General features: G+C 34.4%; 1 protein-coding gene across 1 annotated transcript in view; it reads right to left on the bottom strand.

Annotated features, from left to right (window-relative positions):
* Positions 1–17,668, bottom strand: part of CHD9 (chromodomain helicase DNA binding protein 9) — a 150,157-nt gene that overhangs the window by 100,557 nt on the left and 31,932 nt on the right. The window contains exon 2 of the mRNA XM_081031658.1: positions 12,211–13,830. Coding sequence (XP_080887784.1) covers positions 12,211–13,668 — 1,458 coding nt within the window. The 5' untranslated portion in view covers positions 13,669–13,830. The remainder of the gene's footprint in view (positions 1–12,210; positions 13,831–17,668) is intronic.

Here is a 17,668-nt window from a genome sequence, read left to right as displayed (position 1 = left end):
CGTGCAATTTAAAATTATGAATTATTTATTTCTAGAGTTTTCTGTTCAATATTTTTGGACTACAGGTAACTTGAAACCGTAGAAAGTGAAATTGTGGATAAAGGGGAACTACTATATAAATTAGATTTTAGGTGACATGTGGAATTATTAATTATCTTGGGTGTGATATTGATTGTATAGAAGAATCTCCTTATTCTTAGATGTATGATGAAGTATTTAGAGGTAAATTCTCCTGATGATTACAATTTACTTTCAAATCATACAGCCAAAAGACAACAAATATATGTGTTTATGTATTAAAAAAAGCAAATATAGCAAAATGTTAACAACTATTGAAGTGAAGGAACATTTATTTACTATTCTTTCATTTATTTACTTCATTTTATTCACTTTTCTGGATACTGAATATTTTTCATTAAAAAACCTGAGAGAAAATAGCTTGTCCTGATCACTGCCATACTAAGAACTCACAAGACAATTGGACTTTAAAGTCTGGAATCCCAAGAACATAAACAGCTTTGTTTTTAAGAAAATTTGAAAACTATACAGTCATCCATAAACTCCTAAGTGTTTCATAAATCAACACTATTTGAATTGATAAATACAGAGCCTAATGTGGAGATAATGACAATGATTTCTGTAGAGTGAAAACTTCTCCTGGTCAGACGGGCTACCCACATCCCTCACTAATTCACCTGCTCCTCATCAAGTCACTTCACAAATCTGTGCCACTGCTCATGAAGAGAATGTCCTTTACATCATGCAACAGGGGTCCCTTCCTGGGGTTGCACAATTGAGAAGGTGTGGATCCTTTCCTCAGGGCTAAAAGGATATACTATCTCTCTCCTCTTCTACAATATGCTCTGGGTGTGCAAGAATTCACCTAAAACAGTCTCACACCCACTTGCAGAGCATGCCTGGTCTACTCCCTAGGTTTGTTCTCTCAAGGAATTCCTTGTTTGGCAAAGAATACATATTGCCAGTGTACTTAGGCCAAAGAGATGGGGTGAAAGGTGCAGGATGGGACCAGGGGTGGAAATGGAATGTGGAATGGCCTCTTCTGCTATACTCTGGATGGGGAACTCCAGAGAGTCCAAGAATTCTAAATTCAAACCAGTGCTTCTGTTTGCCATGGAAGGACAGAACATATTTAAGAATTTACTGGCTTTATTTACAACACTTAAATATTTTGACATAGAGTATGAGAGCTTCCATTTGTACTCTTTCCCTGGGACCCACAAATGTTAAGGTAAGCCTGCATAAAAATGAGTTAAGAAACAGTTATTGAAGAAAAAGAACAATAAAAAAAATAGAATCAGAGAATTTCCTTTAGACTATGCCATTAAAAGGCTATGTAGACTTTATATCTGGGCCTCTACAACTGTAAAATTTTTAAAAATTAATGATTAAAGCCCCTTCTAAGTTCCAAAAATTAAAAAAATTCTTAAAGCAAGAAATCCTTATTAAACAAGATGAACTTACAATTTATAAAGCACTTGCAAATTCACTGTTCATTACCACATTAATTCAAAATGCCTGAAATACACACATACAAGTATACACACACATATTACAGACGAGAAAACTGCAGAGAAAGCAACTTGTCTAAGACTACTATGATAGTAGATGGCAAAGTCAAGGCATGAACCCACTTCTATTGACTCCAAATTCAGTGCTTTTCCCACTTTATCCATGAAACCTACATTTGAAAGCCCACTTCCAAAAGATTTATTGTCCAACACTGGAACTGAGAAACAAATGACTGATGCCAAGAACAAAGATGAAAACTATCTAATTCCTCTCCTTCACAAATAGCTCATTTGTCTGATGACAAAAGTTCATGAACCCAACTTTCGAGTCAGCTCAATTCAATAAACGGCTCAATTCAGTAAACGATACAGCCACATGAGTAATATTAAGAAAGTGCTGAGGGCTCTCCTGGTGGTTCAGGTGGTTGGAGCGCCGTGCTCCTAACGCTGAGGTCGCCAGTTCGATTCCCACATGGGCCAATGATCTGCACCCTCTACAGCTAAGATTGTGAACAACAGCTCTCCCTGGAGCTGAGCTGCAGTGGGCTACTGGGTGCTGCTATGAGCAGCCAGTGGCCAGCGTGAGTGGCCAGCAGCCATGAGTGGCCAGAGCTGCTGTGAGCAGCCCACCAACAGACCAACTGCCACAGTGGGGGGGGGGGGCCACAGGGCTCATAATACGAGCAGGGGCCAGGGAGCTGTGTCCTACACAACTAGACTGAGAAACAACAGCTTGAACTGGCGGGGGGCGGGGGGGGGGGGGAGAAGGGGGGAAAAGTGCTGAAATCACATGATAAAAAGGAACAAAGTCAACAATGGCATTTTTACAAAAAATATAGTAATAAAGTTTGGAAATCAGAATATCTAATAAAAAATAGTACTGATTCCTGCAATACTCCAATATCTAAGATGATTATGGATTTAACTTGAAATTATATAAAACTATGGATTTAACTTGAAATTATATAAAATTATTTTAGTCAATATTATATAAATGATTATTAAAACAATTAAGTAAAAATATTGGATTATGTATTACAAAACCATGACTTCTTTATCTTTTCTCAATACCTACTTTCCTCAAATCTGTGTTGAATTCTTAGCTGTCTGACTTCTAAGCTATGATACCTTGAGTCCAGTTTCTTCATTTATAAATTAAAGTGCCACCATTACCATCATAAGACTGTTGTGAGGATAAAAACGTGATGACATAGTAAAAGTATCCAGCACAATGCCTATAGGGCAGGGGTTTACTAAACAAATGCTGAATTAATGAAAATTTTGTTTCTTTCAAAAAATTGTTGAGTTTATTTAAATCACTTAAATATACATTATTGAGAAATCTGAAACTATAGGTTTTGAACAGCCTGACTCTAATCATTTCACTCTATGACAACTACGTGATTCCTAGCATGAGACGCATAGAGAAGAAAATGAGCAGAAATTATTTTTCTGCTGAGGATTAAAATACTCAAACAGATTTTCTATAACATGAGGTCATAAAGTCATAAAAGAGGCCCTTGTTAATTTATTCTTCAGTTAAATATCTTCTAACTGGCCTCCTGGTTTGTAGTAGGCCAAATAATGGCCCCCAAAGATATCAACCTCCTAATCCCCAAATCTGTACATGTTGAATTACGTGGCAACGGGGAATTCAGATTGCAGATGGAGTTCAGAGTGTTAATCGGCTGACCTTAAAACAGGGGGAGATTATCCTAGATTGTCCACGGTGATGGTGCCATATAATCTCAAGGGGCCTTGTAAGTGGAAGAAAGAGGCAGAAGCATCATGCAGTGAGAGAATGAAAAACCAGCCATCGTTGTTGCTGAACATGGAAAGGGGCCACAAGCCACAGAATGTGGGCAGCCTCCATAAAATGGCAAAGGCAGCAAGAAAATGAATTCTCTCCTAGAGCTTCAAGAAAGGAACGCAGCCCTGCAACGCCTTCATTTTTGCCCAGTTAGATCCAGTTCAGACTTCTAAGCTCCAGGACTGTAAGATAATAAATTTGTGTTGTTTGTAGATACCAAATTTGGGCTACTTTGTTACCAACTGCAGTTAAGTAATGGCTCCATGGCTCTCTAGCTCACCGCCAGCGTCAACACTGCCGTACTCTAAGGCAACACAGGGCAGTGTGGGCTCCAGAGTTCGGCCATTTGTATCAAGTCCTTGTTCTGCCATTGACTAGCTACATGAGCCTGAGGAGCGAGCTACTTAACCATCCTATCCTTCAAGCCCTTATCTGTGAAGAGTGGTTGAACAGAAATGTTCTGAAGATTAAATGACAAAATACATGTAAAGCCTGACCATGAGTATAACTGCTGAATATTTATGGACTATTTGTACTTTTATTATTCATAACTGTACAGATCTTCAAAGGAAATTTTGCACATTTACCTTGATTTTCTAAGAATCTAACCATGGGTACACAAACAATCCATGTACAAAGATGTTCATCATAGTATCCAAGAAGAATAAACTGGTTAAATAAATTATGGTCCTTCTGCATTATAAATTATTGTGCAGTCATTAAAATGGTGTTCCAATTAAGGCCACGGTGGATTAACAGGAACTGGATTTACCTTCATGCTTGAAACTGAAAAATCAGTCAAAGTATATTTAAAAAATTAGGTTTTAGACACTGTACATCAGGCAACCCTGAGAGAAGGGAAACATGAGCTAAAAGGGACTATTGGCCCAGCTTACTTTAAGGATGGTTTCCAAGCTCTAGACCAGGGAGAGCAGGAACTCAGGTGGAAATTGCACAGCCTCCCTGAGTGAAAGAGACGCAGCTGGAAGTCCAGGGAAGCCAGGGTGGCCAGTTTGCTGGAGAAAGATCTGGAGGAGAGGGCTTCACAGGGAAAGACCCCCAGAGGTCTTCAGATGGTCCTCTCTCTCAAGGCTTTAGGTGAGTACTAAACGGCACTATTAGTTTGTAAAGAGGCTGCCCAAGGCCCAGAAAAAACCACCAGGAACTAGCTGAGATCTCACTAGTGCCAGGAATAGTTCATCTTTCCATCAGCCATAGTGGAAAATCTTGTATTTCACAAGACACTGGATAGAAAACTCCCATGACGATTATGTCAGCAGTGGGGGAAAATTAGTCCTAGCCTATAGATTGCTCTAGTCTAGCCTAAGAAAGATTAAAAACAGATCTTATAAAGATAAACCAATTTCCAAGTAACTTAATCATGTCTCAAAACAAAAATTCAGAATATTTACAGGAATATGAAACTTTCCATCACTGAACATCACTCAAAAATCCACAATGTCTGGCATCCATTAAAAAATTACTAGGCATGCAAAGAAGCAGGAAAATAAAACCTACAGGGGTGAGGGGGTGTGGGAATTAGTCAATAGAAGCAGTATCAGAAAGGACACAGAAGATAGATTTAGCTTGTAATGAACTTAAGTAGATTAGAAGCTCAAAAGAAAAGGCCCTGCTTTCTTGGTTCTGCCATTTACAAAAGCAATTGGATCTCAGACAGTTGTATATTAATGTACATACGTTATAATATGTATATGAAGAATCAAATAATTAGATTGCCAAAATATCATGAAACAAAGAGCTAATCTAGAAATTTAGGGGAACAACTTCTTTAAATAGGATGGCTCAAGGAAATTAAATTTTTGTTTGTAAATCACTCATTCCAAATTACTTAGCTGGAGAGCTAAGTGAAAGTGCTAGAAACCAATTTCAATTGAAATTGAATCAGAAATGAAAAGAGAACAGCTCTGAAATTCTACTATGGACCAATGGGGAAGTATGACAATTTTTCATTTGAGTTCTTCAAAGGCAAAGGACAATATCTTAACTTATTTTTGTAACCTCAGTCAGTGCCTAGCATAATCTCTTATACCTGGTAGAAATCTAGTAAATACTAAACAAATACAAGCAGTAAAAATGCAACATTTCCAAAACAGATATTACATTAAATTCAGTCATTCACATGTCTACAGTTTATACCTACATTCAACAAGTACAGTAAGGGTGTATTTTTAACACTAAAGGTATAGTTAAAACCTTAAACATGTTGAAAGTTACACATGCAAAAAAAAAACAAAAAAACCTTGAAAAAGTATTTCTCAATTTGGAGACAACCAGTTATAATTAATTACATTCTACAACATAGTGTGATGTCACTCTCATTTCTGATTTCCCTTAAATTAATTTAAACCAGAAATGGAACTGATAGCTAGTGTGACAGCAAGCAAGTCATGAACTCTCTAATACTGTTTTTGCTTTTTATATATGAAGATACAGTAAAATCCTGTCCAGCTCTAAAATCCTGTGATTCCATGAAATGGTCAATGTAAACTTGTCCTGTTTTCAGATATATAAACATATATCCATGTAGGAGAAACCTTGCTTAAAGATTGTTCTCTTTTTATAATTTGTAAGGTGTTACATGCATAATAAATGCAAGTTATTATTTGCATAATTAACCACAGCATTACCAGATTTTATTTAACTGAAAACTGCAATCCAAGCCTGCTAATTATGTGCTTACTACTCCCTTTCCATATATTGACCACCTATTAAAACATTTCCTTAATTTAAAATCATTTCAGTCCAATTACCCAATAAAGAAACCTGATCACCCATATTTAAGTATTCCAAAACAACTTTATACTCATGTTATCAAAACAGGAATTAAGTTGGATGGCTCAGCAGCCCCCCATACATTATTTTCCATTTCAGACATGAATAATGATAAGTAAACCACTTGAGTAGTCCTAAGGTATCTGAGAGCCCACTGCATCAATCAAATTAAATCCAGCAAGATTTTGTTAGGCCTACTTTGAAGTTTGCCTTGAACCTCATGCTCTTCACAGACTGTACTAATCCACAAATTTCTCACCAACTGATGCGTCTTCCCCACCCCTGGAATTCCCTTCCTGTTCACCTCTCACCCTGAAAGATGCATGTTAGAGGTCAACAGCCTTCAAGCTACTGTTAACAATGGGAGTTTCTGTTACTGATTCCTGACAGGCAGTGCAGAGCTCAACTCTTCTACAATATAGTACATCGCTTCATAATTAAGATTATATTGTAGAACTAGCTAATACTCTACAATTTCCCAGTGCAAATAGAACATTTTAATCTAGAAGATTTCACAGAAATGTCAAAACCAAAAACTAGTCCACTTTAGCTAAAAAAAAAAAAAAAAGAAAGAAAGAAAAAAAAGGGGGAAAAAAAGCAACTAGAAGGTTAATTCCTACACAAAATTTCTATTTTGTGTTTTGGCTTAGAGAACTTAGAATTCTGAAACTTCTTTTAAGCCTGCCATGCAAAATGCACAAAGATTTAAATAAATTTTAATAGAGATGGTACTTTATAAGAATTTTAATTATTCAAGGGAACAATCTAAATATTACTTAGTTTTTCCCTTCTTTTTGTCTAGGGCAAAAGTGGAGTGACAAGTTTTTTAATTGTTCACATATCTGTAGCTTTTTTGACTTAGAAAAAATTAACCACTGTTTAAAAGAGCTTAGGATCCTCTGAGTTCAATGGGTATGAATAAGGATAGCAAATCGCTTCCTTTAATTTTACAGATTTTCCTTTTTTTAAAAAAAATTACAAAATTAGCTATGTTTCTGCTTAAGATAATTTTCAAACATCTAATGTGTTCCAACAGATTCTTACTTAAGTGAGGGTAATTCCTGGAGGCGTAAGAATAAACACTACAAGACCTCCCTATAAAAATCTAAGATTTCTCTTTATCTTTTCCTAACCAAGACTACCATCATCACCATAACTTTTTTGGGGGGAAGAAAGCCATATAATTAAAGGTTTGGATACTTAATAGAATATATTTCAACTATCTGGAAAGTGTACTCATCTATATAATATTTCCTTGATGTTATTGAATAGCAGAGAACTTGTCATATTTGTTTACCTTTCTTCGTTATGTGTATTCCCCACTCAGGAGCTAAATAGGCAATATGAATGATATGTCCTACAGTGAAACCCAAAACTACAACCACAGATTCTTAAGAGTTGAAAAGAACCTACCAATATAGTCCATTTTCTACCCACGACAGGAATTCCTTCTGTGGCACATCTGAGACATTCCATCTCCCCACTCTCAGGGAAAGACCTTTATTTCAAACTTCTTTATTATACTACATGATAATCTGCTTTTCTGTGACTTCCACTTAGTAGGACTAACTCTGACCTCTAAAGTCCTTTAAACATTTGAGGAAAACTATCAGATTTACCTTTTGGGCATTAGTTGTCATCATCTTAAACACAATCATTAAAAAATGTCAGAACACTTTTGGAAGGAATAGCTATTTCAGCTTATTTTTTTCTTTCTTTTCTTTTGTTTGTTTGCTTTGGGGTTTTTTCCTCTGGCAATGGATAAACTATTTGCCAGTATAACCTTAAAACATGAGCTAGTCTTCTACATTAAAAGGTTCGAAAGCAAGTTTTTACCTCATCAGTAAGGTAGATATATTTTTTTTTTGGGGGGGGGGGTTGAGTAGGGAGAAACCACTGAGTATCTATTACGATGCATTAACATACTTTGAAGTACAGTGAAAGTGGTTAAGAACACATACAAAGGAGTCAAATTTCGTTTGAATCCAGCCTGGCCACCGGCTGTGTAAATTGGGGTATATTATTTAACTTCTCCGTACCTCAGTTTCCTCCCGAAGGAAATGAAGGAAATAACTGTATCCAAATAAATGGACTGTTGTGAGGGATCAATGCGTTAATATACATTAAGTAGTAAAAACAGTGCTGGGCACAAAGAAGTGCTCTGTGTATGTGTTAGTTACTATCATTTTTGCTATTACTGTGCACCTACTTTAAATTGAGTTATTATGGTAACAAATGCAAGAAAAATCTAAAGATATTTTAATTACCCTGATTCAGATTTTTACAGATCTCAATAATAACCTTACTTTTACATGGTACTTTAGCAACCCTACAATGGCAAATTATGCAGCCGTTCAAAATCATTTTCAGAATAATATTTGATGACATTAAAAATGCCTGCAACGTATTAGTTGGGAAGTTAAAAAGCAACTTGGCAACCTCATAAACTATATGATCTCAATTTCGTTTCTTAAAATATGTAGGTAGAGGACAGGAGAAAGACAAGCAACAGATCTCACTGGAAACTTACCCAACAAAATGTCAACAGTGGTGCCTTTTGGTAGTGATGTTGCAAGTCACTTATTTTTCATCTCTTTGCTTTCTATGTGGTCCAATTATTTTATAATAACCACGTATTAAATTTTTTATCAGAAAAAATCCAATTATTTTAAAATGTGCCTTACATAGGCTGTTCAACCCTGAGTTTCTCTAAGTTATTTTTTTTTAAGCTTATAAGTAATATAAGTTTCTCTACCTCTGGGAAAAACACGAAATAAAAATTCAAGGTAGTAAAATAAAGTAATACATTCATCAAAATACGAAAGCCAATAAGGGATTATGTATAATTACATAAATCCCAAAATTCTATTCTTTTGATTGCTATTTTCAGCTGTCCCACATGTTTTTCATGGCTACAGAACTTATCCATTTAATTTACTAACATCATGATCCATGTTATTTCTACTTCACAAATAAGATAAAAATGAAAGATTTTGTTACAAAATAGCAGAAAGTATTTGTCATAACAGAAGGATGAAATTTATAGTATTAGTCACTCAAAATTCCTTTGCTCTAAAAATTAGAGATGAAAATAAGCTAGTATTTTCTCTATTATGTTTTGTGAGTGCATTTAGAAACACTTGGTGTAGCATTCTCACCTTTTTTCTTTTCTCTTTTTTAAGTGGTAAAATTCTAGAGTCAATTATATAAGAAATGTTCTCAGCAATATTCACTGTTTTTAACGACTATTACAGACTTTATTATACCACAACCACCCCACCCCAGTTAGGGTATTAGAAAAAGCGAGATTTAAAAATAATTCTTACATGTTGAAAATTTTCACTAAAGTTTCATAGAATTCTAAACAACGTATCTTCCATGAATTTTTCAACAACAGACTCAAGAATGTATTGTTTTGGCTATAACAACTCTCTCTTTTTTTAATTTTGATAAAGCAAAACTTCTGCCACTTTATTATTTTTTAGTCTCTTAACTTCTATATATATTTAACAATGTTAATTTTGTCTGAAATAAATTTACTGCAATTAAGAGTTTTAAAAAAACCTAAGAAAATAATTTCTTTCCATAGAACCTGGAGAAACACCATAATAATATAAGCACTCCTTACTAACATTTGGGCAATATAGTAACAACCATAACCATCCAGAAAATGCCCAAAATTACATAGGCAAAAAAACATATGCTCTACCAAAATTTGTCATACATTACACATATTAAGTCATTTGAATTTCACCTTATTTAGGTATGTGACTTATATAATTTAGTACATATATAAAACCTATATGCAATCCATAATCATCTTTATCATAATAACCCCCTAACACCTCTCTTCAATCCCACAATCAGCAACTACCAGATATCATTCGCAACACAAATAAATAGGAAACTTGGGAACAGACTTTCATTTCAGTTAAGTCAAAACAGTATTCCAAACCAACTGCCTTTTATCAGTTTTTGAATATATAATAAAAAGAACAAGAAGTTAGCAAAACAAACTCTGAAACAAAGGTGAGCAGATTTCAACAAAGTCTTCTGAATTTATCAGTGCAAAATAAGGTAACTTATGAAAGGTTGCTTATGATGGGTGTGAAAAGAATTTCTCTCAGATAGTACAATACTCTATATGCCAGCATTAGTGACAACTTTAGTTATTTACAATTATCTTCCAGTCATTCCAAATCTATCAAAGGGGGTCTTTAATTCTTTTTAAAGCCAGTAGAACTATTTAGAAAAACATGAATTTAAAAAGAAAATTAAAATGATGACAAGGCCTTAGAAAAATAAAATTTTAAGAAGTTAATAATTTTCAGGCTTCATGACTTCAATTATATTCTGGCCAAAATGATTAGTCAAACTAGTCAGAAATCTACATATAAAGTGAATAGATGACCCAAGAGTCAATCAGTTTTTCCCAGAGTCCAGCTAAGACGCTTGACCCTCTTTCCAGTAGAGGGAGCAAAATCATAATATTCAAATTCAGACCACAAAAAGAAGAGAAGGGTTTAGAAGAGCCTTTTAAATATACTAAAATCTACCTAGACATTTAAAAAAAAAGTACTGAAAATACCATTTGAAACAGAACTACAAATCAACCCAAAGGAAAAGAGACTTTTTTCTTTTTCAAACATTTCAAGGCTTTGAATGAGAAAATGATCCCTAAATATTTCTCTATTATGTAATTTCAAGAACTGTAGCATACTTTGTTATTCACCAAATCTCACAGGTAACCAAGGCATTGAAGCATTCTGAATCCTTAATTTAACGAGGTTTCAAAAAATGATAAAATAATGCATTAAATACATTTTTATTGTAAAAGTAATTTATTCACATGACAAAAATGATAGAAAACAAAGTATAATTTTACTACCCTAAAAATCTATTTCCTCCCAGTACTTTTTTTCCCCAGTATCTTTTCATTTCCATATTTTCATAGTATGAAAAAAGTATTATTACAAAAATACTTATTTAGTACTTACTGTATATATAACTAGGCGCGGTTCTAATAAGCACTTTTACATGTTATAACTCTTATAATCCTTACCAAAGCCCTATTACATCTTATTATTATTCCACATTTAAAGATGAAGCAAGTGAGACGCGTAGAAATTATACAAATGGCTAAAAAGTAAACAGCTAACAAATAACAGGGGCCAAGATTCTAACCCAGATAGTCTGGGTAACAGAGCCTACACTCTTAACCACTTTACTGTGATCTTAATTTTGAATTCTTTTCCCCTATCTTTAGCAAATTCTTACTGTTAGTCTTCAAAGTCTTTTTAATGCCTATAATAGTCCATCTCATATGGATATAATAAATTATGCTGTTTCCAGTGGTCCCTTATAGATATAGCAAGATAAATATCTTTGGGTGTATTACTTTTGCTATGTTTGGGTTATTGTAATAAAGTATTTTTTTATAATCAAATATACCACCAAATTGCTTTCCAAAATATTTGTATTGATTAACAAAGCTATTATAAGTTCCAATTTCACCATAAATTTGACAGCATTAACATTAAAAACTTATTTTATAAGCAATAAAAATGAAACCATGCTGCAAAATGAATTATCACTAATGTTGTATACTAATGTTGTTTACTACTTCAATTTCCTCTTTTGTGAATTTCAGCTTATATGTTTTATGTAGTTACCAACACAGATCTTAAGTTTGCTCATCAATGTATGAACTTTTTATAGGAATATTAACCCTATATCCATCATATATGTGATACAATGTTCCATATATGCTGTTTCCCTTTAAATTATGGCTATTAAGTTCTCATTTGTTTTTGAAAATAAATATTTCTGTTAAATGCAATCATAATTAAAAGTTACAAGGTCTTAAAACCTTACAATTTTCTAACTATGTTGCTCCACTGCTTTGCTTTGAGCACATCAATGAATGGCTTTCAAATAAGTCTTAAATAGAAACCTATGTCAAAATATGCATATTCATTTAATAGTACTGATTAGTTTGATCAATTCTGATGTCTTATATAAAATTAACTCAGTGATTAAAAGCCCACCCTACCCCAAATCACCAAAAGAGCTACATACCTGTCGCTGTAAACATAGGCGATTTCTGTCATGTAAATGCTGATGATTTGAAAGTGATGAATGCCAACTCCGGGCCTGACTATGCAACTGAGTTTGAGTCATATCTGAAGGCCGTGTTACAAGATGTGAAGTAAAGTGCCGATCAAGGTCATGATCTAAAACATGACTTGAATTTTCCTGCCCAAATGCTGACTCATCAAATTGGGGAAGGAGACCTTCCTGAAGGAGGTCTTCTGGGTCAAGTCCTGTGAATGGCTCAGTTTGAGACTCCATTTGATGAAGTAAATTCTCTTCTAAAGACGAAAAGCCGTTAGTTTCTACATGATCGTTGAAATGGCCCATTTGAGTTCCTGAGTCAACAGGACCGGGGAAGTTCATGTGCACAGGAGATAATTTTGAATTGCTGTAATTACCCTGAGGATGTGATGAATGCATCATTTGGAAACTGTTTGAATTCAGCGATGTATTGGGATTTAGCATATGCTGAGTAGATTCTTGCTTGATTCCCCTATGAGGCGAAAAGGAATTACTTCCAGTAAAGTCAGATAAAGTCTGATTTGCATGATTAGGTGCTAGGACTGCAGAGGACTGAAGAAGGCTGTTCGGAGATATGTGATTACTGGAAAAGGAGTAATGTGAAGAAAACTGCTGTGAATTACTGACAGAACAAGAAGTCATATTTGGAGATGGTCCATTAAAATTTCCTTCTTGCCGACTGCTACATTTGAGAAAGTGTACTGAAGGACTGGACGTTTGAGAAAACTGTTGCATCGAAAGAGACTGTTGTGAAGTAGATGCATTAGTAATTTGTGGTGGGTGGTTAACACTGACTCTGTGTGGACCAGAAACATTAATATCCATATAATTTTTAGACTGGTTATGAGAATTTTGCCCTGGGTTAAGATTATTTCTGTTTTGCTGTGAGCGTAGTGAAGTACACTGTGTGTGTTGTTCATTGGCCTGAAATAAGGCAAAGTCATGGTGTGCCACAAAGCTTTTATTCTGATGCATAGAGTGAGAATGTCCTTGTTGGTGAAAAGGAGATCCCGTTTGATTGGATATGCTTGTCGCAGTCTGATGGCCCCACATTGGACTGCCATCTGCGACATCTGGAAACAAACCATTGGGCTGGTTTTGGGGATGGATCGGAGAACAATTAAACTGAGAGTGTGGAGATAACACATGTTCAGCTGGGCTACCAAAAGACTGATTAACGTGATGAAATTTCATTGAATCAAACTGATTTAACTGTTCATAATCAGTCATCTTCTGATGTGTTGGAGTACCTTGAACATGGTTCAATGAGTCTATGTGCAAAGGTTCAAATTCTGCACCCAAGTTCAATTCATCAACTAGTGAAACAGGTCCTGGTTGTACAAATGCATCATCTGACAAACCTTCTAAAGTCTCACTAAAAAGATTGGCATCATCAAAAAAGTCCATCATTGGATCTGTCATCTTGAAAAATTCAGTAACAACCTGAGCTGTTCACTCCAAATGAAGTATATTCAGCTTCTCTGCAGTAGATATTATTGGATCATTTCCAAAGGTCATCAACTAATCCGAAGCAGGTCAACGTTCATTACTGCTCTAGATAACATGTCATGAAACGTCAGAATCCTAGAAAAATAAGAACAAAAGCAATTAAAGTTTACTTATTTAAATAATGAGCACTCATTAAAATTCTACCAAGTTTATATGTGATTTAAAAAACAAAATCTCAGTGTACAATGTTACTTGGTAGAATAATTTATTGCAAACAGCTCATTAATTTTCCCTACAAGGAAAAAAAATGCTGGTGTAAGGGACATGACTATATGCATTTAAAAGTAACAATGCGCATTACTTCACTTTGAAGTTCATATATTATGATGACAGAATCTACTCTTGAGAATGGTATGTCACTCTCTGCAATACCATGAAATGGCCATCACTCCTCAGCAGCTCTAGTATATATAAAATATGTGTATTATACGACAAAGTTATATCTTATTAAGAGAGCTGACATGAGATCCTCTCAATGTGTTGTGATCTTTTCCGTTAGATCTCTGAGCAGATAAATCTATTATTTCAGAGTATATGTGGAAATGCATCAAGAAAAGCGATTTTATGAGGTCATAAGTGGTCCAAAATGAGGTAAGACATCCAATCAACGACAGACCAGACAGACACGTGGCATATTGGCGACGTGCCTCCATGTTGCTACCATGGTCCTTCTGTCACTGATCATGGGCTATCAGTCTTTCTGACAGTCAACAAATTCAGACATCTGTGGAGCTAAAACAAGTACCTTCCGGTCCAAAGTTATAGTCATTACTCTGTCCCTAAGGTGCTCCCCCATTAAATCATTTGGAAAGTACATGTTAAGGGGTGTGGGGGGTGGGAGATGAGGGTCAGGGGGATCAAATATATGGTGATGGAAGGAGAACTGACTCTGGGTGGTGAACACACAATGGGATTTATAGATGATGTAATACAGAATTGTACACCTGAAATCTATGTAATTTTACTAACAAATGTCACTCCAATAAATTTAATTTAAAAAAAACAAGAAAAAAAAAGAAAGTACATGTTGCTTATTATAGTTACTAAAGTGGGCAAATAAATATGTACTGACAATCAACCCAAGGCAAAAACAGAAGCTTGAGCTAAGCAATAAATTGGTCTCAATGCAGTCTCAAGAGAAAACATAATTACATTTATGTGTATATATATATATATATATATATATATATGTATATATTTACACACATTCACACTATTTATGTTTGGGAAGGATCTAACAGGATACTTGCTGATATGAAATGGCTAGCCAATTTTCTTCCAGGCTTTTATCATTCCAAACATTTTTTTAAAGATTTTTATTAAAATATAACTAACATACAATATTAGTTTCAGGCATACATCATAGTTATTCAACAGTACCCACCTGGCACTATACAGAGTTATTATCACATTATTGATTGTATTCCCTATGCTAAGTAAGGGATCACCATAAGTCTGGCAACCACCTGACACTCTACCACACTATTACAATATTATTGACTGTATTTCCTATCTTGTATATTACATCCCCAAGACTTATTTTTCTTATAGCTGCATTCCAAACATTTTTAATAAAGGTATTTATGGTTTTGCCCCACTGTCTTGCATAGAAAACCACAAATGGAGGTTCTTGCTTGTCTACATATTAATTTATTCAAAAATTAGTAAATACCTAAGAAACTTTTCCAGAAATTCTATTTTTGAGGTCCATATTAGCAAATATAAATTTCCTAAACAAAATGTCTGCTATTTAAATATAGAAATACTTCCAAAAAATTCTGAGAAGTAAAAACTATCAACATCTATATTAATTTTACCTAGAAATGGACTTATTATCAATCACAATGATATCTAAGTACTTTAACAAATATGATTTTAGAAAGAAACATGGAAAAAAAGAATTACTTATCCAGATTTTATAATTGTGAGACCAAACAAATGGAAAGCTATGCAGACTGAACAAAGCATAAGCTGAAAAAATAAGGTAGGTGAAGTCACTCTCTGGAACAAACATATCTTTTATTTAGTTAGCTTCAGACTCTAAATTAGGGAACATCTATGTATACCTAAGCCATTAATTAGGAAAGCAATGTCTTATGTTTTTACATGAAGATATGATTATTTAACAAGGGGAAAATAGAAAGAAATACAATGAAAGTTACTGAATCCAATATGCCATCAAATATAAGGTACATCAGCTGATGTAACATGAAGAAAAAATGCTGCCAATTAAACTGACACTATACCACTTCAAATTTTTATTTTATAATTAATAAAATAACTTTTTAAATGGCCATTAAACACATGAAAACTCAGTATCAGACATTAAGGGAATGCAAATTAAAATCACAATATTACTTCGTACCTAACAGAGATGATTTAAAAAATGGAAAATAACAAGTGTTGGAGAGGATGTGTAGAAACTGCAACCCTTACACATTGCTGGTAGAAATGTAAAATGGTGCAGGCACTGAGAAAAAGAGTGGTAGTTTCTCAAAATGTGAAACATACGTAGAATTATCATATAACCTAGCAATTCCATGCCTACTAGATATACACTACACACCCAAAACAATTAAAAACAGGGACTCATAGATATTTATACACAAATGTTATAGTAGCATTATTCACAATAGCCAAAAGTTGAAAATAATTCAAGTGTCGATCAACAAAATATAATCTGATACATATATATATACGTATATATATATATATATATATATATATATATAATGGAATATTATCTAACCATAAAAAGGGGATGTAATTCTGATACACACAACATGGATGAACCTTGAAAACATTATGCTAACTACAATAACCAGACATAAAAGGGAAAACATTGTATGATTCCTCTTATACATCGAGAATAGGCAAATTCAGAGACAGAGAGATTAGCAGAGATTACCAGAGCTGGGAAGAGAAGCAAGTAGGGCGTTCTTTTTTAAAGAGTATGGTTTCTGTTTGGGGTGATTTGGAACATTTGGAAATATTGATGATGGTTGCGTAATAATTGTTAACGGAAATGCCACTGAATTTGTACACTTAATGGTTAAAATGGTACATTTTATGTTATAGCTTCACACACACACATACACACACACCAGGCATGCTCCTTCCTCAAAGACGGCACTTGCACTCTTCCCGCATTTCATCGTCTTCTCAAAAGTCACCTTCTCAGTGAGGCCCTTCCTGACCACCTATCGAAAATGTCATCATTCCCCTCCACATTTCACATTCCCCGACCCGGCTTTACATTTTGGCCTTAGTACTGGCTAACATTCTATATATTTTATATATTTATTTTGTTTTAAGTCTATGTTCCCTGTAAAATGTAAGTTCTAGGAGGTCAGAAGTTTTTATTTGATGTATCCCTAGTACCTAGTAACGGCAGCTATCACATAGTAAGCAGTCAACAAATATTTATGGAATGTACAAATAAAACTTTCATTTTAGGTGGGGGAGAAGGAATGCTAAGTAAGGCAGTAACTGTTTTGTCGTTTTAGAAAACCTATGTGAAACTCCTTTATAAAATGGCAACAGTGGTTTTCTGGACATTGACTTTATGGTGGACGTTGACTTTATGGCCTATTTGAAAAACGTTTTTAATTTTTAACTGTAGTAAAATATACATAACAGACTTTGCCATCTTAACCGTTAAGTGTATAGTTTAGTACATTCACATTGTTGTGCAACTGATCTCCAGAATTTTTTCACCTTGCAAATTTGAAACCCTGTGCCCATTAAACAACAGCCTTTTCTCCTTCCCCAGCCCCTGGCAACCATCATTCTACCTTGTTTCTATGAATTTGAGTCCTTTGGATACCTCATATACATAGAATCATATACATATTTTTTGACTGGCTTATTTTACTTAGCATAATATCCTCAAGATTCATCTACTTTATAGCAC

Source organism: Rhinolophus hipposideros, assembly GCF_964194185.1.
Source record: "Rhinolophus hipposideros genome assembly, chromosome: 21".
Classification (NCBI taxonomy): domain Eukaryota; kingdom Metazoa; phylum Chordata; class Mammalia; order Chiroptera; family Rhinolophidae; genus Rhinolophus; species Rhinolophus hipposideros.
Note: the sequence above shows the minus strand (reverse complement) of the source record. Positions and strands in the feature narration are given on the sequence as shown.